Here is a 26,615-nt window from a genome sequence, read left to right as displayed (position 1 = left end):
GGTAGTTCACGCCTGTAACTCCAACACTTTGGGAGGCTGAGGGAAGGGGACTGCTTTAGCCCAGGAGTTCAAGACCATCCTAGGCAACAGAGTGAGACTCTGTCTCTACAAAAAAAATTAAAATAAATAAAAAAATATTTAAAAAAAATTAAAAATTAGTTGGGCATGGTGGCGTGTGTCTGTTGTCTCAGCTACTCGGAAGGCTGGGGTGGGAGGATCACTTGAGCCCCAGAGGTCCAGGCTGCGGTGAGCTGTGATGGCACCACTGCACTCAAGCCTGGGCGACGGAACGAGACCCTGTCTCAATCAATAAATGGCAGAAGAGTCCGCTCTGTTTATGAGCATCACACTTCTTCAATGTTTGCAAAAATCACTGTCTCATGAAAGCTGCTCAGTTGGACATCCTATTTGTGATGACGTCCTGCAGAAACAGAGCTCCAGTACCAGCAGCAGGACCTCGGGCTGCAGGACGGGCGTTATTTGCATCCCAGGGTCTCAGACTCAGACTCAGACAAGGCTCGCTTGCGCCTTGGACCTTGCCTCCGACTGCTGAGGTGGGGACCAGCTTGCCACCTCCCACCTTGAGGCCTTCCTGGGCTCCATCCAAGGCTGCTCGGGTCTTCCTTGTGTGGCAGCCCCTAGCACACTGACTGTCTCGTCGGCCTCTCTGCCTGCCTGTCCCCAGCTCACCCCAGCTCAGGGCCTGGCCCAAGCAGAGGATGACGGGGAACAGATGGAAGCAGGTTCCGTCTGCAGCACCAGCCCTTTCCATGCTCGGTAAGTCCGGAACTTCCCCATCGGACTTTTCAGGCACTGCACCCTCACAGCCTCCACCAGGCCCGCACGAATGGGGCCACTTTCCATGTCTTTGATGATCATCTCACACAGGTGTCTACTAGAGCACTCACCTCCAGGTTTCGAGATGAAATCTCCGCCCTGTAGCTCCGGACGTCCTCCAGATCCAGCGTGGCCGTCAGGACTTCCTGGGGAAGGAAATTTCAAAGAGAACCCATGATTTCCCATTTGTTCCACTCCCACATGTAATTTGGCCACTGTCAAAGGTGTTGTCACACTTTCTAAAGCAGGGGCTGAGACCCCTGGATTCCTGGGGGCCCAGGGATGGGGTGATGACATTGAGGCCGACCCACAGCCCTTCCCCCTCACTGTTGCCACCAGAACCTCCACTGCATTCAGACACTTGCCAGTGACCCACTAATCACAGCACAAGACACCACCCTGTCAGTAAGATATACCCTGTCAGTAAGATAGTAAGACACACCCCTGTCAGTAAGACACCGGCCTGTAAGACACACCCCTGTAAGACACACCCATCAGTAAGACACACCCATCAGTAAGACACATCCATCAGTAAGACACACCCCCATGTAAGACACCCGCCTGTCAGTAAGACACACCCCTGTAAGACACACCCCTGTCAGTAAGACACCCCCCTGTAAGACACACCCGTCAGTAAGACGCCCTCATGTCAGTAAGACACACCCGTCAGTAAGATACCCCCGTCAGTAAGACACCCCCGTGTCAGTAAGACACACCCCTGTCAGTAAGACACCCCCATGTCAGTAAGACACCCCCATGTCAGTAAGACACACCCCTGTCAGTAAGACACACCCATCAGTAAGACACCCCCATGTCAGTAAGCCTCTGCCAGCGACTTCTGGGAACAACCCAATCATCGAAAAGACACACAGGGAGCCAGGGCCCCTTTGCTGCCTCTGCATGTGGCTGTGTGAAGATGGGATGGCTGGAGCTGCTGCACACATACCATGCCCATGAGGAGAGGCAATCTGAGACAGGCCAACACAGAGGAGGGCGGAGCTGGAGAGGCAACCTGAGACTGAGGCCAACACAGAGGAGGATGGAGCTGGGGGAGGGCAGAGGCGGAGCTGCAGCCCTGGCATCCACACCAGGGTCCTGGCCTGGACATGCTGCCTGTGTCACAGGAGGTGACACTACCCTGCCTTTGAACCCGGCTATGGTAGGGGTTCTGCCAATTGCGGTATATGCAGAAATGAGGTTTTAACTCATAGGGGTTATTCCTTCATGAAAACATATCTTTATCAAATTGTGTTCCTGAGTGTTGCCTTGCTAAACACGAGTGTGGGACAGCGGGAGCAGCACCTGCACCACTGCGGCGGTTCACAGGATGGCCGTGGCCACCTTGCGCGCCCGTTGCTCCTACCGCTCTAACAGGGGGCCATACCTGGCTGGAGATGCCCATGAACACAAGGAGACCGATTCACGCATCCTGTGGTTCTCTTGCTGCTTCCCAAAGTGATGGCACCATGGCCACCAAACTTCCATGCAGAAAGCCATGGTAAGTGTGAAGCCATAAAACAATGGAGACGGGGGAAGGCAAGGATCGTTCCATGAGAAGGTGGCTCCATCCCACTCTTCCCAAGGCTAGGTTAACAGCCTTCCACACGGCAGCCTGACCCCAGGCACACGACAAGCCGGAAAGCCCGGGGGATTAGGAAGACCCTGAGAAATGCGGGCCCGACAGGGTGGTGGGGTCGGCAGGTCTGTTGCTCGAGCGGGAGGCAGAAGGGGGCGACTCTGAAATGATTCCACGTGTCACAAGACTTCTGTTGACCATTTCAGGTGCACCACGGAGGACCTGGTGGAGGGCGGCGGCCTGAGCCTGAGGACAGCACTGCCACTCTGAATGCAGCCAGCCTGTGGCTGCAGCCTACGACGGAGCTCTCAGGCAACATCAGGAATTCTAGAGACGCGTAAAGCAACGGCTCCCGGATTCTAGTGCACGAAACAACTGCCTGGTGCTCACTAAATATACAGACCCCCAAGGACTCCAATTTGGTGGCTTGATGTGGGGCCGGGAACCTGCAGGGGTCCTGGGACAGGTGATTGATGGCCAACACACCTGCCAATCAACACGATCGCCAATGTGCCTGTGGTTGTGACGTGGGGAACGGGGAGAGGACCACACTTCCCGTCAGCAGGAACTTAATCCTTCTCTTCGAAGCCCTTCCAGCTCTGTCGTGGTTAACGATGAAGCGAAAGGAGGCCTCTGGGGACGCTGTCACGTGGAGAGCAGGGCCTGGGGTGGAGATGGCCACACCCTTGCCTGCCCCTTGTGCGAGAAACCCCTGAAAAGACCGTGGAATTCTTGTTCAGGGTGAAGCTCACTCGGTCCACTATGAAACTGGTTTGGTTTCGTAACCGCCTCCGTGCTGACCACGCCTATGCTGTGCAGAAAGCACTAGACAGAATTGTGAGGATGGGAATGCAGGGGAAGCAAAGCAACGAACTGCTCAGACAGCCTCGCAGAGTCGGCGATGCCAGGACACATGCTCGCCCTGCTCCTGCAAAGCTAACTGCAGAACTCGCCTCCCGTGCTACTGCCTGCCTCGGTGAATCCGCTGCTCTAATGCCTGACCCCCTGCCTTGGTGAATCCGCTGCTCTAATGCCTGTCCCCAAGAAGAGCAGAGTGGAAGGCCGTCGGGTCCAAAGGCGAGCCAGGCGATGCTGTGGGTGGGAGGGAGCGCTGTGGACCCGCGTGCGGTCTGAGCCCGAGAGTGGAGATGCTTCCACCCACGCCGGCTTGGGGCAGAACTAAAAGTTACTTTTTGTTGTATTTGTGCACTTGGGATTGATTTCCACTTGTGGCAATAACAGCCCATTTTTTCTCGTTTGCTTCAAAAACAGAAAGGGAGGGCAGGTGCGGTGGCTCACACCTGTAATCCCAGCACTTTGGGAGGCCGAGGCGGGTGGATTCCCTGAGCTCAGGAGTTTGCGACCAGCCTGGGCAACACACTGAAACCCCATCTCTACTAAGTAAATATAAAAAGTTAGCCGGGCATGGCAGCATGTGTCTGTAGTCCCAGCTACTCAGGAGGCTGAGGCAGAATTGCTTTAACACGGGAGGCGGAGGTTGCAGTGAGCCAAGATTGCGCCACTGCACTCCAGCCTGGGAGACAGAGCAAGACTCCGTCTCAAAAACAAACAAACAAACAACAGGAAGGGAGAGTGGCCCAAACCACTCCAAGGACTTTCCATCTGTGGTCCCTTCTCTGTGGAGGAAGTTTGCATCCATGGCAATAACGATTACCTGGGAAGCCTTGCCCTGTGCTAATGCGCATCTTTAGCCACAGAATGTGCAGAGGTTTCATCAGCTTCCCAAAGGAATCTGGGGCCCCAACAAGGTCCTGAACCCCATTCCAAGTGGCAGCTCAGTTGCTGGTGGGGAATGTGCCAGGTAGGGTTCTTAGCTTTGTTCTCTGTCATCTCCTTCCTCGGAGCACCCACATATCTGTGTTGCTTCGGGATAGCAATGGCGCTTCTGGCCTGTAACTCACAGCTCCCCCGGGGCCGTCCCCCACGCAGCTGGCCATTGTGTGCTCAGAGAGCCCCACAGAACAAAGCCTCCCTGACCAGAGTTCCTGGGGTCTCCACTCCTGCTTCCCAGGACTCGGGGCAGCGTGGCGTGAGGCCTCAGATGAGTATATGCGGCCTCGATGCCGGGGGAAGACAGACAGGGCCTCGAACGGCCTCACCATGAGCTCCCCTGACAGCTCTGCTCCCGTGGATAAGGCCCCCTCACCAAACACAGGATCCCTAGACCGTTCAAAGGAGCAGCTTTGGTTCCCTGCCAGCCTGCAGAATTCAAACAAACCAATGACACCCTCCCTCAGGGGCCAGGCGGCACCCATCCTCTCGTCACCACAGCGTCCGCCTCGCACGGCGGGGGCTGTCCCCTCGGTTCCTGAGCGCACTCCCACCTGGCCCTGTGTGGCACGGAGCCCTCCTCCTGCACTGTGGGAACGCAGGACTCATAAGCTGCCCTCAATCTCATCCATCCAGTACCATGAGCGTGTGTCGGGGTTCAGCTGTTCCCAGACCCGAGGGCGGGAAGTCCCCCCTCACCAACCAGGTAAATCAGAGGCCACCGGAGCAGGCGGGACCTCTGGGGGCTTCTCCACAGGGGCCCTCACTAAGCACCCGGCTTACAGGGGAGAGCCAGGAGCAGGTGGGACCCCCGGGGGCTTCTTCACAGGGGCCCTCACTAAGCATCCGGCTTACAGGGGAGAGACAGGAGCTCAGCCCCTGCACAGGGAACCCTCCTCCAGGCACGTCCAGGCCCGCTCATTACCACGTCATCCAGAGAAAACTGGGATCCTCGAGCAAAGACACTTCCGTTCATGGCGATCATGGCACAGCCGTCATAGTAGAGGCGGTCCCCATCACAGCCCTTCTGGTTGGCCAGCAAGTAAATCCCACCATTCTGAAAACGGAGGAACCCACAGCGGAGTGGTCAGCTGTGGTCCACCACCCTCACCTGCCACCTGCCCAAGTACAGGAACCTCCCCCCAGTCCCGCTAGGTCACATGAGTGGCCCCACCACCACAGAGAGAACGCGCATGCATAGGGAAACACAGACCTGTGAAGCTGCGGCGAGCCTGGCCTTGCTAGGTGCCAGGCTCTACATAAAACATTTGTTTTTGCTTCACAACAACCCTACAAGGCAGACCCCGTCACCTCCCTCAGGCATGATGAGGTTCAGACAAGCCAAAGAAAGCTCCGTGTGATGAAGCCAAGACTCAAACGTGGCTCAGCTAGACCCACATCTGCACCGTGAAGGATGAACCAGCACCGCCCCTCGCACGTCTCGCTGCCCAAGAGCAGGAGCAGCACACATACAGGTGTTCCCTATGCCCCGCCATGATGCCAAGGAACGAGGAGCATGTTCCAGTTCCTGGTTACGGCAGAGAGGGTGACAGGGATGCTTCATAGGGTGGCTGCGTGGGTGAGATGGGCTGTGCTGGCGAAGCCCTGGAGGGCAGCAGGGCACACTTGTTGAGTCCAGGCCGTAATTACTAGCCCGGAACATTCATCGTGTGTGGGCCCAGCCCTGCGATGGGCAATGAGGATGCAGAAATGCTTGAGATACAGCGCCTGCCCTGTGGTGCATGCTCCCTGGCCCAGCCCCTACCTTGCTGGTGGCCATAGTCACGAGATCCACCCTGGTGTTGGCTTTGCGCAGCACGTGGTGGCTGCCCGAGGCATTGGTGATGATCTCCACGCCATCCAGGCCCATGTCGATGTGCGGGCTGCAGGCAGAGGCAGGTGAAGAGAAGAGGTCACCAGACTCTTCCAACCCAGCCTCCCGGGCGGCCTCTCACACTCTCCCATGGCAGCTCCCAGCCCACGGCCACGGCCACGGCCCCAGGACATCTGCAGTCCTAGGTCCTCCGAGCTGGCCCATGTGAGGTGGACGACTGGACAGCACAGGGGCGTGGGACTGACCTGTGGGGTGTCCAGAGCTCCTCACAGATCTCACTTCCAATGCAGGTGTCCCACGTCACCAGCACCGCGTCTCCGAAGGGCACGGTTTCCTGTAGTTAGAAGAGAAGAGTGCATGAGATTTGCTGGCCACCCCTGTCTGGGCCATGCACTACCTAGGGCCACGGACATCCTGCAGCCACAAGAGCTGGAGTTGGCTCTGGGCTCTCGTACATTCTGAAGAGGTGGGTGTCCTGCGGCTGCACATGAGACACCGGGTGGTGCCAGGTAGAGGCGCCTTTAGGAGCCTATGTGCAGAAGAAGGGGATGCCTGTACTCTGAGCAGCCAAGGGGCAGAATGTCACAGACACCAATGGGGCTGCCAATCGGGGCCAGCGGCTTCTGAAGTGACCCTGTCCTGTGATCACACTGAAGCAGCTGCTGCCCTGTGCTGATGAAGCCCGGCCCCCACTCCCAGCCACAAGGCAGTGGCTGAGAGGGGACACCAGGGCGCCTTCCCTTAGAATTCAAAATTGAGAGTAGGGCATTTTGCTGTCGGTCTAGATAACACTTAAATGTCAGAACAGAGCCCCTGGGGGTGGAGAAGGCTGTCTTCTGCCACAAGGAGGAAATGAAGAGGAGGAAGCCAGTGTGAGCGGGGGGGAAGGGAGGAAAAGCAGCCCTAAGGCAAGGAGGAGCCGCCCTGGCTGCTGCCTGGCCCCCACCGCCCCCCCTCGCTGTAGGAACCTGCCTCCTTTTCCTGTTTCGGACCTGTGCGCACTGTGGTGCCTTCCGTTACCTGGATCCCAAAGGGTTCCCGCCCCACCCGGTCCACTGTTGACCGAGAACAGCGACAACCGACTGAAAAACGGGCTTCACACCCAGAGACTCACCTGCTTTGTCAGGTCCTGTATCATCCGAGGCAGAAAGTACTCCTCTGTGTGCCTGGAGAGGAAAACATCGAGGACCTGAGGATGAGTGTCTCAGGACAAATGAGGAATGGCAGCTACATTCAAACAAAACTCCAACTGAACCCTCCCAACTGATGAACTGGCAAAGGAACTGCCAAGCGTTCCCCCCAGTGCAATAAACAATCGCGTTCAGGTAAAAAGAAAAGAGTATGAAGGTGGCTTGCGGAGACTACGTGACATGGTGGTGGGCTGGGCTCTCCGAGCAGTGGGCTGCCTCAGTTTCCCCACACGCTCATGTTCTTTTCTGAGATGTGTCACAGGGGATTTGCTGAGAACTGGCCACACTGCCCCATGGAGAAATCCGGGTGGAATTCCTGATCGCTGTTACTGAATCAGAAAAATCATGTGGCATTAACCCGAAACACAATGACAAACCTGTATCATCCCTGGAATAAAATGATGCTCTCAATTCAAGAAATCAGGAGGAGGGTTTAATACCAACTTTAGCGCAAGGTGTCCCAAGAAGCTCCACCAAGAGGTGGAATCTTCAAAATAGACGGTTCACGCATTTGACTTCCAAAAGGCTGTTACGAGATGCACCACTCAGACCTGCAAGTAACTCTGTTTCCTTTTTGTTTTCTTAGAATTCCCAGGAGCCTTCTGGGCATGGTTTTAGTAGTTCTTTTTACTTAAGAAATGTTAAAAGTTGAGAAACTGAGTCAATGATGTCTTTCCCCCTCATCCACTTAGGGAACGGGGACATGAAGATATCCTACAGAACTACAAGCTGCCTCGCCATCCCATATTGAGCACTCCATTCACCCTCTGTAGCCTGTTGACGGCGATGCTGCTGCACCGAAATGCATTTTAAATGCGGGAACCGTCCAAACATCTCTCCCTTCATCTGCACCTTTCCCTCGACTCATGCAAAGATGCCCTGGGCACCAGACCAAAGACCCAGCAGGACAGGCATGCACCCGGCCTTCCTCCTCATTGCAGCTGTGCTCCACGGCCAGCGCACACCTTGAGGATGGCTCTCTGCAGGCAAGGACCAGGCCTTAGTTATGTTTTCCTAAGAGGACCTGGAACCTGGAATGGCTCCTCGAGCCTGCCAAGTACTCTTTACTAAAGCAGGGGCATGGTGAACATGATCATTTCTTGTCATCATTCGGCACAGCTCCCAGAGAACTAGAAACCTCAGCTTTCTCTAAGTGAATCAAAATGTACAGTTGCTTCTGGTGGGCTCCAGCCTCACCTTCCTGCCACTCCTTCCATGGGGATGAAAGGAATACCGTCCCAGAGGGCCCAGTGTGACACCTGACACCGAGGCGTTCATGAGACGAATGGGGAAGAAGGAACAGGAGCCCCACACTTATGCTCTGAAATCCTAGAGACAACATCAACGGATAAAAGTTCTCAAAAAAGCACAAATAAGTAACAGGAGATAAGTTTACAACTAAGAAAAGAATTTGAAGTCTTAAAATACTTGCAGATAAGAAAAACAAAGCACAGGATAGAGCCCCGTGAAAAGCACTGCAGAGAAGACAAATTCAGGGGAATCAAACTGCCAGAAAAAAATGCAAATAAACAAAGACAGTGATGGTTAGAAAGAAGATGAATGATAAGGCAGGCAGACACAGACATGTCACTTGCCAGCCATCGAGGTTCCTGAAGAACAGAATGGAGGCAAAAGAACGAAAGCCTTTGGAAGCAGAAAATAGGTAAACTTTCCTGAAAGAAGAAGCCCTGAATGTGAAGTCAAAAAACCTTCCCGGGTATCATAAAAAATGAGGAGAATCCCCAAGCCATTTGCTGGAGCTACTGAACCTCAAGAATGACAGAGACATCCCACAGGCACCTAAGCAGGAAAAGCTGGCTCCTGCAGAAGTGCTAAAATCTGGTTGGCCACAGACTTCCTTCATGGATTCGTTTTATTGCAAAATATGTTATGCAAAAGAGTACAAAGGCACACGTGTAATTAAAGGATGTTAAAATAAGCCCAGTGCACACAGTACCCAGGTGAAGGAGCAGAGCATCGCCTGGACCTCCCAGCCCCCAGCGTGCGCTGCTCTCTCCTTGGAAGTGCTCCCCGCATCAAATCTTGCCTGTCTTTGTCCTTCAACCCAGGAACATGTCCTTAAGGCACAGATCACTCATGCCCCCAGGTGCGCTGATATAGTCTGGCTGTGTCCCCACCCAAATCTCATCTTGAATCATAGCTCCTGTAATTCCCACATGTTGTGGGAAGGACCTGGTGGGAGATAATTGAATCATGTGGCAGATTCCACCATACCGTTCTCATGACAGTAAGTCTTAGGAGATCTGATGCTTTTACAATGGGTTTCTCCTTTTGCTTGGCTCTCATTCTCTCTTGTCTGCCGCTATGTAAGACACGCCTTTCACTTTCTGCCGTGATTGTGAGGCCTCCCCAGCCACATGGAACTGAGTTTATTAAAGCTCTTTTTCTTTACAAATTACCCAGTCTTGGGTATGTCTTTATCAGCTGCATGAAAACGGACTAACACACATCTTTTTTTTTTTTTTTTTTTTTCCTGAGACAGGGTCTTGTTCTGTCGTCTGGGCTAGAGTGTAGTGGCACAATCACAGTTTGCTGCAGGCTCAACCTCATTGGCTCAAGTGATCCTCCCACTTCAGCATCCCAGGTAGCTGGTGTTGGGAACAGGCCCCCAAATCTATAAACAAAATCCTACAAAACCCCAAATCTATCAACAAAATCCCACAACTGTCTTGGTAAATTCCTTTACTGCCTGCACCATCGGCCCCAGCTAGTCACTATCTGTGACACTGCTGAGGTAGAATAGGGTCTGGGGGCAGGGAACCTAAGCACTTCCTAGAACTAAATCAAACAGAAAAACCCAGCTCTTTTTTTTTTTTTTTTTTTGAGACGGAGTCTCGCTCTGTTGCCCAGGCTGGAGTGCAGTGGCGCAATCTCGGCTCACTGCAAGCTCTGCCTCCCGGGTTCACACCATTCTCCTGCCTCAGCCTCCCGAGTTGCTGGGACTACAGGTGTCCGCCACCATGCCCGGCTAATTTTTTGTATTTTTAGTAGAGATGCGGTTTCACCGTGTTAGCCAGGATGGTCTCAATCTCCTGACATTGTGATCCGCCGGCCTCTGCCTCCCAAAGTGCTGGGATTACAGGCGTGAGCCACCGCGCCCGGCCCAAAACCCCAGCTTTCTAAGACCAAGTAAATAATTTGTAACTACTTCAGACAGAAAACACCCTCTTTATTTGCATAGTGCGTACACCAAGTAAATAACTTTGCAACTTCACTTCAGCCTCTTCATTTTCATGGGGCACACCAAGTAACTGATGGGAGGCCTCTAGAGGATATTTAAACCCCAGAACATTGGGTAACTGTGCCCTGAGCCCCTGCTGGGGCCGCTCCCACCCTGTGGAGGAGAATTTCATTTTCAGTCAGTTTCTGCTTTGGTTGCTTCATTCTTTTTTTGCTTTGTTTGTGCTTTTTGTCCCATTCTTTGTGCAAAATGTCAAGAACCTGGACACCCTCCACCGGTAGCACTCCCATGATCAGGACCCAAGGCTACACACATCCCAGGGGCAGTCAGGCACCCGACTCACCGACTCCTCGACCACGGGGTGAACCAGCGCAGCTCGCGGTAGTTGCCTTCGTTGGCCAAGGCCATCTTGGGTCTGATGAGCAGGATCTTCCTGCAGACAGGGGAACAGGGCCGTGCACACCAGGCTCCTGAGATGAACATGCCACTGGCGGTGGTCAGTGCCACCGAGGGAGAAGGTGATGCCGTGCAGAGTTGGCTTGAGAACAGGGCCCCGAGCAAATCTTTTTCCTTCTCTGGGCTTCCGCTTTCTATGACTCAGGTCCCCATGGCTGCATCCATTTGTGACAGTCAACGATGAAGCAGCTAAGCCCCAGCAGGTGTGCACCTCCCTAGCAGCTGGTGACCAGGCGCTCCAAGGGAACTTGCTCACCCAGACTGGCTCCCAGGCCATAAGGACCTGTGTCCCCACATCCCCACCCTCTGCATCTCTCTCTTTCTGATACCTGATGATGCCTGTCTCGGTGGTGGTTGAGACCCAGAGAAGCAAAGGCACCCGGATCACCTGCCTGGTGCATTGGCCCTCACTAAGCCCGGGCACTTCCAGAAGCAGCCTCCCAGCAACGGGTCCCCAGGGCACCAGCACAGGTCCTGGCAGCCCTCGGCTGACAGCCAGGGAGAGGCCCCAGTCACCTTCCCGGGGGGTGGGGGGGTGGGCAGGGAGCCTACCTGTTGAGGAATATCACTCTGCAGTTGTAGCGGACGTTTCGATGCATTACAGGCCTGCAGGAGAGAGGGGATGTACACGCATGTCTGCCCGGTTATGAAAACACAGAGCACGTGGAGGCAGCGGCTGCAGCTCTGGAATCATGCATTTTACTTTAATATGAAGCTTCCTCCGATCCCTTCGAAGAACCGCAGGGCTCTTCTGTGGCACCCTCAAATCAAAGCTAAAATGAGCCGAGATGGTTCTGCCACCCAGGCAGCACTGACTCTGAGTCTAGAGGAGCTTCTTCTCAATGAAGGGCAAATTCATTCCACCACAGGGTTCTTCCCTCTCCTCCTGGAATGTTCCAGCCTCTGCTGCCTCCTCCCCTTCCCCCTCCAAATTGCCTTGTGCTAACCTGAGGCATCCACTTCTCAGCACCTGTCTGCCCTGAGCTCATTTCCACCCACCCCGCTGCTCCGGGCTGGCCCTTTCTCAGGACTGGGCCTTGGCTTCATGCTCCCATCACCTCGCTGACACCCTATCATCTCCCCCTGCAGATGAAGGGACCACAGCAGGAGAGGCCGGCCTGGCTCGGGGCACTCGAGTAGGGACCAGAGTGATCCGACAGGAGGCTTGGGTCAGAGCAGGGCAGCACAAGGGGAAGATGACCCTCATGGGGGTGCTGAGAGGACGCGCTGTTGGAGAGAAGCACAGGCGCCTGCCAGGGGTGTGGATCCGACAGCAAAAGTGTTTCGGGGGAAGAAAAACCAAACGTGGATGGTGTGGAGTTCCGATTCCAGCCTTGCCACTGGCTAAGTAACCGGTGTGAACCCAAAAGTATCTGAGACAGGTCTCAGTCCATTTAGAACATTTATTTTGCCCAGGTGAAGGACGCACTCCTGACACAGCCCGAGGAGGTCCTAACCACACGTGCCCGTGGTGGTCAGGGCACAGCCTGCTTGTACACATTTCAGGGAGACAGAAGACGCCACTCAATACATACGAGATGGACACTGCTCGAACTGGAAACGTGGGACCAACTCGAGGGGGCCAGGGACGGGCTTCCAGGCCATAGGTGGATTTAAACAGTTCTGATTGGCAATTGGTTGAAAGAGTTATCAATAGAAAGGAATGCCTGGGTTATGATAGTGGGTTGTGGAGACCAAAGTTTTATGATGTAGATGAAACCTCCAAGTAGCAGGCTTCAGAGAGAACAGACTATAAATGTTTCTTATGAGACTTAAGGTCTGTGTTGATGCTCATGCTTGTCGGCTTTTCCAAAAGGGAGGAGGGTAAATGAGGCCTGTCCCACCCCCCATCACCCCCCACTCCCCGTCATGGCCTGAACCAGTCTTTCAGGTTAACCTTGGAGGGCCCCTCCAAGAGAAGCGATTCATTCAAAAGGTTGGGAGGGCCTTAGAATTTTATTTCTGGTTGACACCAGCCTTGATTCTTCCTCCCAAAAATGGGGACGAAAGGGCAAGATGCATGCAGGGGCACCACTGCCCACCCCGGTCCTGGCTGCAGCCACCACGAGTGACTCACTCCATCATGGCTTCTGTTCCTCTCTGGTGTGTTCTGGATCCAGGACCCCACCAAATCTCATGTCCATCTGTAATTCCCAGCATTGGAGGTGGGGCCTGGTAGGGGCAGAGTTCTTATGAATGGGTTGGCACCGTCCCCTTCGTGCTGTTCTCCTGACAGTTAGTGAGTGGGTTCTCATGAGATCTGGTCGTTTTAAGAGTGTGTAGTGACCGGGTGCAGTGGCTCACGCCTGTAATCCCAGCACTTTGGGAGGCTGAGGCAGGTGGATCACAAGGTCAGGAGTTCAAGACCAGCTTGACCAGTATGATGAAACCCCGTCTCTACTAAAAATACAAAAATTAGCCGGGTGTGGTGGTGCATGCCTGTAGTCCCAGCTACTTGGGGGGTTGAGGCAGGAGAATCACTTGAACCCGGGAGGCAGAGGTTGCAGTGAGCCAAGATCGCACCACTGCACTCCAGCCTGTGCGACAGAGCGAGACTCTGTCTCAAAAAGAAATAAATAAATAAAAATAAAAAAGTGTGTAGCACCTCACCCCTCTCTCTCTTGCTCCTCTTCTTGCCATGGAAGATGCCTGACGAACACAAACTTGTTCTCACTTAGACAAAGTGTGCCCAGAGTGTGAGAGAAATAGATGTTTTAAATAAAATACGGGCCCTCCATGAATATCTGATCTCTAAGTGGAGTAAGCCACTAGAACAAACTCAGAAACAAACTAAAGCAGATCAGGGCGGCGCTTTCACTACGTGACCATTTTACCACTGAACACATAAAACAAAGTCACACACCAAACAACGCACCAGGAAAAGGATTTTTACCTTATGTGGGAATGGACTGACATGTTTCACATATAAAGGACTCAAAATAAATGAGACACAAACAGTTGTAGGCAAAAAACCAGGTAACTCTTGAAGAGTGTTATAAATCACCAAGAAACAAAAAAAGTTCAACTCAGTAAGTGAGCAAAGCAAATAAATAAGACAGTCGTTTTTAAAAAATTATTCACCACTCTGTTTCTTTATTTTGTTTATAAAGACAGACCCTCGTGGAGCAGAACTAAGGATGGTGCACCTCCAACCACAGAGGGCGGGGACCCAACTCAGCACCCTCTTCCTGGAGGACCGTTTGAAGAAACGATGCAGGATGGAAGTTATCAGTGACATTATGATAAAACTCTTGTTTTGCTCATTGGAGCCTCCAGTCCAGAAAAATGCTAGATTTCAAAAGAAAAAATACCTTCAAATATGATGGTTACCATTTTAAGTGTTAAAAAGTAGAAAAATGAAAAGAGGAAGATAAATTCAAAGTCAGCAGAGGAAAAGTTTGAGCAAAAATGAACCAACAAAAAGACAAAACCCAAAAGAACCAGCCTGGGCAACATAGCGAGACCCTGTCTCTATGGAAAAAAAAAAAATTAGCCAGGTGTGCTGGTGTGCACCTGTAGTCCCAGGTAGTCAGGAGGCTGAGGTGGACGGATCACTTGAGCCCAGGAGGTCGAGGCTGCAGTGAGCCAGGACTGCACCATGGCACTCCAGCCTGGACAACAGAGTGAGAATCTGTCTCAAACAAACAAAAACAAAAACGAACAAAAAAAAGAAACCCTAATGAGTAGAAAACTTGGTGAAGTGACTAGAGTAAGTCCTTGTGGTCGTCTGACTCTCAGCCCCTCAAAGATGTCCCCATCCTAACTGCTGGAGCCTGCGACTGTTATGATACCTGAGACATTGCAGGGGTGATGAGGTGACAGGCCTTGAGATGGGAGATGATTCTGGACAATCTGGGCCAGCCAGCATAATGGCAAGGGTCCCCATAAAAGGGAGGGTCAGAGGAGGAGCTGCGACAACAGAAGTGGGGGTCGGGGTGACGTCACAGCTGGGAGGGGCCACAGGCCAGGGAAGCTAGAGAAGCAGGGACACGATCCTCCTGGAGTGTCTCCGGAAGGAACCGGGCTTGCTGCTGACCCACTGACCCCTTGACTTCTGACCTTCAGAACCATTAGATAAAAGACTGGTGTTGCTTGTGTGTTTTGTGTCCATGGAAATTCATCAGAGCCGCAAAAGAAAACTAAGAGAGTCCACAGGACCAATTAGCATCATCCATGTGAACAGAGCACTAAAATTCCCATCCATGTGCTGCTTAGAAGAGGCCCCACTCCACAAATGTCACGGTGAGGGTCGCACGCAAGTGGCGGGAGAATATGTGCCAGGCAGATGCCAAGGAAGAAGCGATGCCAGATGAGGTGGGGCTGAAGGAGATGTAAAGGACTCCATGCCAGGCTCAGTGACGGGGACGGTGACGCAGAGCATGGCAGACACTAGCAGAACATGTGCAGGGGCCTCCACAGGGGACGGCTATGCAGAGTGCGGCACAGACACCAGCAGAGCATGTGCGGAGGCCTCCATAGGGGACCAGCTGTGTAGGGCACAGCACAGACACCAGTAGAGCGTGTGCAGAGGCCTCCAAGGGGACAGCTATGCAGAGTGCGGCACAGACACCAGCACAGCACATGCAGAGTTCTCCATAGGGGATGGCTATGCAGAGTGCGGCACAGACACCAGCAGAGCGCACACAGAGGCCTCCATAGGGGACGGTTATGCAGGGCACAGCACAGACACCAGCACAGTGCACGCAGAGGCCTCCATAGGGGACCACCTATGAAGAGTGCAGCACAGACACCAGCACGGCATCCTCCACAGGGAGCCGGCTATTCAAAGCAGGGCGCAGACACCAGTGCAGCACGTGCAGAGGCCTCCACAGGGGACCGGTTATGCAGGGCACAGCACAGACACCAGCACAGCACACACAGAGGCCTCCATAGGGGCGGCTATGCAGGGACAGCAAAGACACCAGCACAGCACGAGCAGAGTCCTCCATAGGGGACCGGCTATGCATGGCACAGCACAGACACCAGCACAGAGCGTGCAGAGGCCTCCATAGGCGACAGCTATGTAGAGTGCACCACAGACACCAGCACAGTGCACACAGAGGCCTCCATGGGGGTGGCTATGCAGGGACAGCAAAGACACCAGCACAGCGCGAGCAGGGGCCTCCATAGGGACTGGCTATGCAGGGACAGCACAGACACCAGCACAGCACGAGCAGAGTCCTCCATAGGGGACCGGCTATGCAGGGCACAGCACAGACACCAGCACAGCGTGTGCAGAGGCCTCTATAGGGACCGGCTATGCAGGGCACAGCACAGACACCAGCATGGAACATGCAGAGGCCTTCCTTGTGGAGCTACACATATGCAGCCTAGGACATGGGAACCATGTGGCGACATGTGGACATGGAACGAGCCCCAGGGCTCCCCGTGATGTGAGTCAAGCTCTCCACACGGGATGGGGTGAATGCTGCATTCCCCTTTGTGCAGAGTCTGCTGATGTGTGCACAGGACTTTCTGGAAGAACTGACACATCCTGCTTCCAGGAGCTCCCTCCTTGCAGGGGAAATGAGGTGGCTTATGGGGCTGAGATAGGAACAAAACCCACTTTTCAAGCATAAGGCCTTTGGTATCCCTGGACACGTGGACATTCCACACCCTGGATGGAGGCCAGTTGGGTGGGTCACGCCCTTGAGCTTGCCTTTGTCCCGGGCTTGCCCTTCCACACTCACACTGGCACTTACATCCCCACGTCGCAGATGATGTCCTGAGTGACGGGAGACTCCAGAAGAGCCGCTAGGACTTGAAACGAGTGCAAGAGGGTGTCCGACTCGTAATAATGATCCCAACATCCGTAGCCACTGCAGAGACAGTGAGAAGGTGAGCTCTAGAAACAACTCAGGTGAGCGGGGAGGGGCAGGGCCTGTGGACCAGTCCAGTCTGAACGTGTCTAGGGGCTGGGGCTCAGGTGTTTTCTCAAAGCCTTCCAGGTGATTCCAGTGAGCAGCCAGCATAAGACCCACTGCCACAGCCAGATGCGCTTTACTGAAAGTGAAGAGCACGGCCCCTGCTCCTCTCTCTGAGTTTTAAGTTACTACAAAAAAACTCTCTCTCATATGAGGAAGTGCCTGCCCTTGGGTTTCCTTGTAACTGTTAATGTGGCCCAAATGACACTGATCTACAAGAGAAGAACCTCAAAGAAACAAAGCTGGACCCACAGAAATCCATTCTTCGGCAAAGAAGATCACTAATAACTATTCAGAAAAACCACCCACAAAGCTGCCCCTGCGTTTCTTGCTACAGATGTTTGTAGTCAGCTGAATGATAAACCCCAAAAAGGTCTGTCCACACCCCAACCTTAGAAACCTGCGAAGGTGACCTTATTTTAGAAGAAGAGTCTCTGCTGATGTAACTGAATTAAGTATCCCAAGATGAGATCACCCTGGCTTTTGCAGGTGGGCCTAAATCCAATGACAAGTGTCCTTGTAAGAGAAAGGAAAGGAGAGACAGGGAGAACAGAAGGAGGCAATGTGAGGATGGAGGCAGAGATGGGAGCAATGAGGCCACAAGCCAAGGAGCACCTGGAACCACCAGGAGCTGGGAAAGGCACGAGGGACCCTCCCCAAGAGCCTCTGGAGGGAGCCAGACCCTGCTGCCATCCTGATTTTGGACTTCTGGCTTCCTGAACTGTGAGAGAATAAATTTCTGTTGCTTTAAGCCTCTAGTTTGTTTCTATCTGTTTCGGCAGCCACAGGAATTAATTCGATAATCCGTGGTGTCATTAAATGCAAAGGCTGAGTTTCTTAATATTGGGGTTCCCATAATAAAATATAGAGTATTTGTAGAACACTTATAACTCTTCAAGAAGTTCTCCTTTCTACTACACATCAGCCTGGAAGGCACACTTCAAATGCCCAGCAAACCTCGCACACACCTGCATAAACGCCAAAACCAGCAATTGTGATTTTCAGTATCTGGGAAAGCACTGCTCTCTGCCTTGGCTCTGCTAAGAGGAAAAGCCCAGTTCTCAGATAGAAAAGGCATCCAGGAGATGCCTCAGTAGGGAACGGAGCCCTGAGATGTCCTTTCTCCTCCAATGGATCCGTTTCGTGGGTTTTCATGCCCTGTTGGCGTCCTGGCCCACATGTGAAACCAAATAACGTTATAACACCACACGTCCCGCTGCATGGCATCCAGTGTCCAGGCGCCTCTCACCTCTTCGGCAGGTCAGCAGCTGGAGGAACAGTTTATCGCAGGCGCTGGTCCTGGGGCCATTTGGGTGGTAGACTTCCCTTTCCAAAGCTTCCAGCACTGGCTCAAAGGAAACAGCTGACTTTTCTAGGTGAGAAGGTGTCTGGTCCATGAGTCAGCCTCCTCTAGGGCCACTGGGCCCTCCCTGTGTATCAGGTGCTGGACCTCTAACCAGTAAGAACAAGAGGCGGTGTGCTCAGTGATGTCCCTCCTCTCCTGCCTCGGTTTCCTCTCTGTAAGTTGTTGGAATATTTCACAGGAGCCTGCTCAGCAGGTTGTGAGCTATGTGGAGACCTGCTCAGCTGGGCCCCTGTCCCTGCTGGATGCAAATATTCCATCCCAGGGGCCTTTCGTTAGACATCCTCCCACTTTTAAAATGAAACAGGTCCATATTTGGAGGAAAGAGAGAGGTGGATGTAACTTTTATAGAAGAGACAGACTAGGACGAAGAAAGAAAAGAAGACGTCAACTCTAAGCATCTGGCAACATCAGGCCGGGGGACTGGGCTGTCACCACTGCAGCTCCTCCAGGGCGAGCAGCAGACAGGACATGAGGATCAGGCCCCCGACCAGCCCAGGAGAGGTCAGGCTCACGAGACGATCAGGCCTTGAGTCCAGCCCAGGAGAGGATCTGGCCACGGGGCCAGGAGAGGATCGAAGCTTTATGATCTCAGACAACCCAGAACCCTAGATCCCTTGGCACTTAGGTGAAGAATTTCTTAAAGAATCAATCAAATGAAGACAAATTAAAGAACAAAGTAAACATTCTTGGATATTACAGGAGAAACAGCCCTATCTGAAGGTGGTATTCTAAGGAGAGAAATCAACCTAATGAAGGAAAGGAACTTGGAAGGACTTAGAGAAAGATGCCTCTGGACTCACACAAAACCTCCTAAGAGAAGACAGTTCCTGCTTACTCTAAGCCCAGGAGCAAGAACACACACTAAGGCAGGGGGCAAAGACTGAAGAGGGACTTCCAGATTCCACTACGGGTCAGGGGCCTAAAGACCAAAGGGAAACTAGCAGAGCACAGATGGCAGCTGACATCCAAAATGAGGAAGGACTATCGCTTACAAGAGACTTACAATGTGGCTACTCTTTTTTTTTTTTTGAAGGGACAAGAAGGGAAATAAGCAATCCGTTTTCTTGATTTTTACAAAAAGGCATATAAAAAACGATGACCTATGCTTGCTTGTGGAAAGATTCTGAGATCACGGAATGAAAACCTGGGAAGATGTCTTGGTCCTTCAGGCTGCTATAACAAAACACCTTGGACTGGGTAATTTATAAACAGCAGAAATGTATTGCTCACAGTTCTGGAGGCTGGGAAGCCCACAATCAAGGTGCTGGCAGATTTGGTATCTGGTGAGGACTGGTTCTCTCCTTCTGTGTCCTCACATGGTAGAAGGGGCCAACAAGCTCCTTTGGGCCTCTCTTGTAAGGGCACTAATCCCATTCATGAAGGCTCCACCCCATGACCCAATCACCTGCCAAAGGCCTCATCTCTTAATTCCATCACCTGGGGGTTAGGTCTCAACATATGAATTTTGCGGGGACGCAAACATTCAGACCACAGCAAAAGGGCAGTGGTAACACAGAAGCAGCCCAACTTTGAAATTGGCCTTAATCTGGTAAAAGTCAGTTCTTTTAATTACTTAACATGGGAATCTAGACTTATTCAGCCTCCCTGGGCCTGCCCTTGCTCAGGTGTTCAATGGCATTAACCAGGCCCAACAGCGGGTGTGGCGTGTCCACAGCTCTCAGGACCGTCCCTGCTCCTTCCTTGCCTTCTCAGCTGGGGAAAACTGATGCTGGCATCGCTAGCTGACCACCCCAGGGTGTCTGTGTCTGTTCTCACCATATTTCCAGCTCTGGTCCAAGCCTGTATCTTGCTCCTCTGTTTTTGGCAATTTCAATACCTATAAGTACAGAGAGAAAAAGAAAATGGAGCAATTTCAGCACCTATACATTCAAAGACAGATGAAACAACCTGCTGCAGTAGGTAGGATAAAAACAAAAAAACAAACAACAAACAAAAATGCTCTGTGCCTTCTTGTTGACAGCCTGGCAGCAGAGGGCAGCATATACCTGTATACACCTGTATACACATGAGTATGCCTGCACCTGCTTATACTTGCATATACCTGCTTATATCTGCAGGAAATGAGAAACAGGGAGGGCTTACAGGGCTGACCCTTAGCACCATGGAGGAGGCGGAGGAAGAGGAAGAAGTCACACCCTGGTAGTTTATTAACAAGGAAATGCCCAACACCATCTAGAGGAAAAAGGACTTGGAGGATTACGATCCAGCAGTGGTGCCACTGTCAGGCACCATCAGCTTACTGGTCTTGGGCAGCAGCTTCTAACAAGCACCTAGGGAGGAGACGCTGGCAGAGTAGAGACTTAGCTCTGGCCACCCAGCCCTCTTCAGTCCAACTGGATTTGCTCTAAGCAAATGAGGTGAAAGCAGGTTGATATTAAAAAATAAAAAATAAAAAACCACCAGCTGCGGTGGCTCATGCCTGGAATCCCAGCACTTTGGGAGGCCAAGGCAGGTGGATGACTTGAGGTCAGGAGTTCGAGGCCAGCCTGGCCAACATGGTGAAACCTCGTCTCTACTAAAAATACAGAAATTGGCCATGCATGGTGGCAGACGCCTGTAATCCCAGCTACTCAGGAGGCTGAGGCAGGAGAATCGCTTGAGCCCAGGAGGCAGAGACTGCAGTAAGCCAAGACGGCACCACTGCACTCCAGCCTGGGCAACAGAGTGAGAGTCCATGTCAAATAATAATAATCAAAATAATCATCCACAGCACATACTGATTAGATACCATCTCTTGAAACATTCTGTTTCTATTGTTCCTGGCAAAGGCTCTTGCAGTCAGCAGACCAGTGCAAGACAAGCTGCAACCTGACTACACCTGCAGGCTTGCCCATTTAGGTGCAGGTATAATAGTTTAACTTTTCATCCTCCACGGTGCGTCCCTATGAACGAAAATTAGATGGTGACCTTTCAACAACCACACCCTATCTTCGAGGCCACCACGCCCAGCTGATTTTTGTATTTTTAGTAGAGACGGGGTTTCACCATGTTGGCCAGGCTGGTCTTGAACTCCTGACCTCAGGTGATTTCCAACCCCCGGCCCCCCCAAAGTGCTGGGATAACAGGCGTCTTTTTCTACTTCCCTTTCTGGGACGCCTTCTCCCAATGCCCACCCACCAGGAAGGCCCACGGGGCCAGAGACCATCAATCTCTGGTTTCTGCACACCATCCCCGCCAGTGGGCAGCCATTCTGTCCAACTTAGATATCTCTGAGAATGGGCAGCTCAGCCCCAGCCACGGGACCCCAGAGATATCAGAACACGGGTCCATCCCCAGGCCCCCCGCCTAAACCGCCAGACTTTTCTTAACCGTGCCTTGTATATCGCTTGTCCCCAGGAACTATAAACACTTACTTCCCGACGAGGACCTGAGCACGTACCACTGGCGGAGTCATTGCCCATTATCTCACCTGATCCCATGCCCAGGGCCGCGAGTTTCCCAGGGCAAGGCTGTGAGCACGCCACGGGCAAGCCTGGGCCCAGCCACAGTGCCCCCGCCGCCCCAGACTCACTCTTTAAAATCCTTTGCAAATTGCCCTCGAAGTCCAGGGCCCACTGGTTGAGTGCGCAGGTGGCCACGGTCACCTTCCGGCCCATCCTGGCCGCAGTCGCTTGGGCAGGAGGCCAGCGGGGGACAGCAAGACCCAGGTCCCAGCGAGGTAGGCGGCTCGGGCGCCGGACCTTCCGGGTTTCCTGGCCCCGCCCCCTCCCCGCCCATCCGTTGAGGTTCCGGCCAAGGAGAACCGCGGCGTCAGGCCCTGCCTACGGATCGCCCCGCCCCGTCTGCGGAGCTCACGACCGCGCCTGCGCAGCGAGGTGGCCGCAGAGTTCGCGGCACCGCGAAGGGCCCCGCCCCCGCCCCGGCTCCACCCACGTCCCGGGCCCCGGCCCCGCCCCGGCCCTCGCGGGTAAACCCGTCCAGGCGCACAGGTGCAGGGGGCTCACCGCCCAGCTGCAGCACCCCTCCATTTTATCCCACACCGCCACCCCACAACCAGCTTAGCCATGTTTTATTTTAATACGGCATGAAACGTTCCAAATACACCAAAAGTGGAGAGTACGGTAGGAGCGCTCCATCGTGCCCGTGGGACAGCAGACGATAGCAATCGAGTCTCCGTGCTGGGAATCCCGCCTCCCTGGGCGGATGGCGCTGAATTCTTGGGAACCCTCTCCTGCCCCTTTCACTCCTGTACCACGTGTGTAAGTAGCGCAGGTAGCGCACTGCTTGCCTTTTCTGAAACTACAGGAACTGCACTTGAATGTGCTTCTGCAACTTGATTTTTTCCCCTGTAATATGAGATACGTTCTTTTAATTATTTTTCTGCAGTTTGGCATTCCACTGTAGGAATAAAGCAGGTTTATTCAATAGCGGATGGGCATTGAAGTTATTAGCAGCGTTTTGCCAACAGACGCACGCACACAGGCACTGCTGCAATTTCCTTTCCGGCAAGGTTTCCTCCGTGGCCTCGTTCCGCCAGTTCCTGCAGCAGCTTTGCAGAGTAGTAGGGTTCGTGCTGTTTGACTTTACTAAATATTGCCAAGTCTCTTCTCCAGGGCGCTTGCACCGATTCACTACCAGCGGTTTCTCACTTATTATTTTTTCACATTTCCTCTTTAGTCCACCCACGGTAGAATCCATTTTTCCCGCATATAAATAACTGCCTCACCATCCTTGCTTGAAGAGGCCATCCTTCCTTCTGTCATTCATGTTAGTTTAAAAACACACAATTTACAAATTTGGAAAAAGAGAAGGCTTTATTTCTTGTAAACGGTTGTAGCCTGCAAGGTGGCGGCCATCTGTCTGAGGCTGGGAATCTGTCTCCAGCCAAAGCCAGAGACAGGCACTTCCAAGGAGGAGGGGTTGGGGCAGGAGCGCTATGCTGAAGGGATTGGCTAAACATACATATTCAACAGGTTACAGGAGGAGCTATGAATATTCATGAAGGTGGTCCTGACACATGCCCTCTTATTGAGCAAAGCATGTAATATATGAACCATGTTCAGTTTGGGGTGGAGACTTAACATTTACACATCTTACAATTAGGGCCTTTATGGCAAAAGGTCTTTTCAGGACACAAAGGCATGCAGGTGCATCATCTCTCTCTATAAACGGGTCAGCTGGTCGGCAGGGTCAGCTGGTCGGCGGGGTCAGCTGGTCGGTGGTCTCCTATCAGGAGAAAGTCACTGAAATCAGTCTCTTGTCCAATCACAGCTGTTATGGCTGGTGAAACAGTGTCAGTCGGCACCTAGTGGAGCTGCAATTGTTTTAATATTGCCTATTCCAAGGCTAGTGTGTGTTTGGCTAATAGAGAAACAGAAAGCCTTGTGGCCGTTAGAACATAGTTTATTCTCTAAGTGTGGGGTGCCTTACTTACCCTCGCCTAGCATGGCTTCGGGTCCTGTTTATAATTTGGTATCTTATTGCCACAGAGTCTGTTCTGTCAGTCTTACGATCTCTGTTTTAACATGAATGCTGGCCAGTTGTGGTGTCCAAACTCTAAAACAGGGGACTATTACCAGGCGCGTCTGACCTCCCATCCCGTCATGTCTGGGAACTCAGTGTTAAGGTTTTTCTGGTGTCCCCTTGGTCAGGAGAAGGTCCCTTTGGTCAATGGGGGGCTTAGCATTGTATTTTTAGCTTATGTACATATACCCGTTTTCACATTTTGAATCACTTTTTTCCTGCCTATAAAGTAATGCTTGTTCATGACAATTTGGAAACTCCACAAAAGCACCAGAATGTTATACATGCTAACTTATTTAATCCTCACAGTAGTTTTCATGCTTCTGAAATCCACACCATCTGCTCAAATTATCTCCTGCCAACAATGGCTGATGCTAGGACTGGGCAGAGAAGGGGAGGATCCTTGAACATCTGGTTGTCCCAGAAAATAAGTACTCAAAGGATGGTAGGGACATGTCATTTGAAAAAAGAAGCCAATTTGAAGGGGCTCCCATTAGCCAAATACAGGACAATACAGTAAGGATCATAACTCAGTCAGCTAAATCCATTAGGGCATACTGATAAAAAATAAATCAAAGAGGAAATCCCTACAGAAGAATGCTTGCTAATAAATAAATTATTAATAAATGTTGAGGGAATGATAAAATTAGAAAATTAACACTTTGTCCCAAGAAATATGGGATTCATGCAAGAGTCCTCATTAAATGCTAGTTCACTGGGTGAAATGTCATTTGGGAACAGCATATTTACAGTCTCAAAGTATCACTGCACCAATTACTCATTAATAACAAAAGGAAAACTGGAGACTTCTGGCAGAAACCACTGAGCCCCACTATCAATCATGGAGCACAGTGATATGTTGCCTTAAAAAAGAAAATTTTAGGACTCTAGAAATTTATTATGTCAACTTGGGCAACAGCAAGATCTTGTCTTTAAATAAATAAATAAAAATAAATAAATTTATTATGTCAAGAGGGAAGTTAAGTCCTAGAAACTGGGTCACATAGCATGTTTGCAATTTTGTCTTTTAGATTATAGGCTAATGTTTTTCTTTATCATTTATTTATGTTTTATAAATGACTAGGAGAGACCACAGACCAGGCCTCCTCCCCTTTTAATTACTGATCTTTATTATAGATTGTCTCTTATTATCCCGTACTTAGACCAGACTCCTATATCTTCAGTGTAAAATGTTAAATATACCTTCCCCCCAAAAAAGACCACCTCAACTGGTCAGATTATAACTTTATGCATAAAAAGATGTTAAAATTCTGTTAAACTTCCCTAAAATTTGTCTACATAAATGATCCCAAACATCTACGCTTTGAAACACTGATTTCCATTCTTTAAAATCTGTGCTTCCCAGGCAGCCTGTCCTCAAACTTTATACACTTAAATAAACTCTCTTTAAGCTAAATTCTGACCCGTTTGGTTATTTCAGGTTGACAGCCTTCTGACAAGATAAAACATGCTCTATGTAGTATATTATCCTGCCAAAAAAAGTGCATAGCCTGAATGCACAGTGTGGCTCCCTGATTAGATCCTGGGGTTTAAAAAAGGGCTGTAGGGCAGAGCTTCACACCTGTAGTCCCAGCACTGTGGGAGGCCAAGGTGGGTGGATCGCTTGAGCCCAGGAGCTCGAGACCAGCTTGGGTAACATAGTGAGACCCCCGCGTCGTCTCTACAAAAAAAAAAAAAAAAAAAAAAGTAGCATGTGGTGGTGTGCTCCTGTAGTCCCAGCTACTCAGGAGGGTGAGGGAAGAGAATCACTTGAGCTCGGCAGTTCAAGGCTGCAGTGAGCTGCAATCGTGCCACTACCCTCCAGCCTGTGTGACAGAGACCCCGTCTCAAAAAAGCAAAACAAAACAACAATAACAAAAGGGCTGTAAAGGGCATTATTGGGACAACCGGGGGAAACTGGAGATGGAGAATAGATGACAGCATTGAACTGACGTGGTCATTGTATTTTGGTAGTATAGGAGGTTCTTGTTCTTAAGGAGTTGGATACCGAAGTATTTGGGAGGGGGGTATCACGGTATCTGCAGCTAATGGTGGGGGCTAAGTGGGGAGGAAAAAAGAAAAATACACATATATAAACAGAGAGGGAGAGAAATGAAACGTGGCCACCTGCTCACCCCTGCTGAATCTAGGAATCTGCGTGTTCACTTTACTTTCAACTCGTTTGTATGCTGAACATTTTTCAAAACAAAAAGGTGCAGGGAAAAAAGAAAACATGATGTCTCTCTGAGGGCCACAGAGACGTGGCAACCAGATCGCTCTGCCAGTAAGTAAGGCCTGTTACCCGAGCAGACACCTTCAGCTGCCCCCACCTCCAGGGCTGCCTCGCCCCAGGTTATGCCCTCGCAACGTGGCCCGTGCGTCCGGCTCGCACTGTGGCTCAGCTTCTCCCTTTGCTCAGTCCTGCTGCTCCGTCCACTCCCGTCCTCGCACAGGTGTGCCCCCCTAATAAGCAGGCCACCCAGACTCCATCTCGGGTCACTTTGGCGGTCTCCCAGCGGCGAGCCTTCCCTGACACCCATGTGTTCACCTGATCGTTTATGGAGGATCCTCTTCGCCCCGGGACGTGAGCCCTAGGACCAAGGACTGTCTATTTTGCTCCTTGCGGTGCACCGGCGCCTGGACATACGCTCTATCAATGTGCGTCGCGAGCCGCTGAAGCCCCATTTGCGAGGGGGAAACTGAGGCACGATGATCCAGGTGATGAGCGTGGCGCGTTCTCCGCGCGGCCCACGTGGCCACTCCGTCCTGCCCCACCCCCAGCTGGTCCGCTCGGATCTCGAAGAAGGGCAGGAGGCTGCGCCCACCCACTAGGGCCGGGGCGGGGCGGTGGGGCGGCAGGGCGGGGCCTGGGCCTTCAATCTCGAGTCCGGCCGCTGCCGAGTGGCGGGCGCGGTGGGCCCGGAGTCAGCTCAGACTCCTCGGCCAATCGCGGGG

At 52.1% G+C, this 26,615-nt stretch overlaps 1 protein-coding gene and 1 long non-coding RNA gene across 7 annotated transcripts in view; both read right to left on the bottom strand.

Annotated features, from left to right (window-relative positions):
* Positions 1-26,505, bottom strand: part of NADSYN1 (NAD synthetase 1) — a 48,574-nt gene extending 22,069 nt beyond the window's left edge. For 2 of the 6 annotated variants that reach the window (XM_063644771.1, XM_055271493.2), the window contains exons 1-10: positions 21,709-21,981; positions 19,953-20,013; positions 16,589-16,705; positions 11,439-11,492; positions 10,774-10,863; positions 7,153-7,204; positions 6,284-6,372; positions 5,970-6,087; positions 5,130-5,261; positions 909-983 (exon numbers count right to left, since the gene is read on the bottom strand). In XM_063644771.1, coding sequence (XP_063500841.1) covers positions 909-983; positions 5,130-5,261; positions 5,970-6,087; positions 6,284-6,372; positions 7,153-7,204; positions 10,774-10,863; positions 11,439-11,492; positions 16,589-16,705; positions 19,953-20,013; positions 21,709-21,793 — 873 coding nt within the window. In that variant the 5' untranslated portion in view covers positions 21,794-21,981. Of the gene's footprint in view, positions 1-908; positions 984-5,129; positions 5,262-5,969; positions 6,088-6,283; positions 6,373-7,152; positions 7,205-10,773; positions 10,864-11,438; positions 11,493-16,588; positions 16,706-19,952; positions 20,014-21,708; positions 21,982-26,208 lie in introns of those variants that run through there. The other 4 variants (XM_063644777.1, XM_063644779.1, XM_063644783.1 and 1 more) reach the window with 3 other exon arrangements.
* LOC134737376 (uncharacterized) lies at positions 13,949-16,582 on the bottom strand. Its single transcript, XR_010122235.1, has 2 exons — positions 14,678-16,582; positions 13,949-14,174 (listed from the first exon to the last, which is right to left on the bottom strand). It is a non-coding gene; the product is annotated as an uncharacterized lncRNA (long non-coding RNA).
* Positions 26,506-26,615: the final 110 nt, after the last annotated feature.

The sequence above is a fragment of the Symphalangus syndactylus genome, chromosome 1 (assembly GCF_028878055.3).
Source record: "Symphalangus syndactylus isolate Jambi chromosome 1, NHGRI_mSymSyn1-v2.1_pri, whole genome shotgun sequence".
In the NCBI taxonomy this organism is placed as follows: domain Eukaryota; kingdom Metazoa; phylum Chordata; class Mammalia; order Primates; family Hylobatidae; genus Symphalangus; species Symphalangus syndactylus.
The sequence above is the reverse complement of the archived record's forward strand: the minus strand, read 5'-3'. Positions and strand labels throughout refer to the sequence as shown.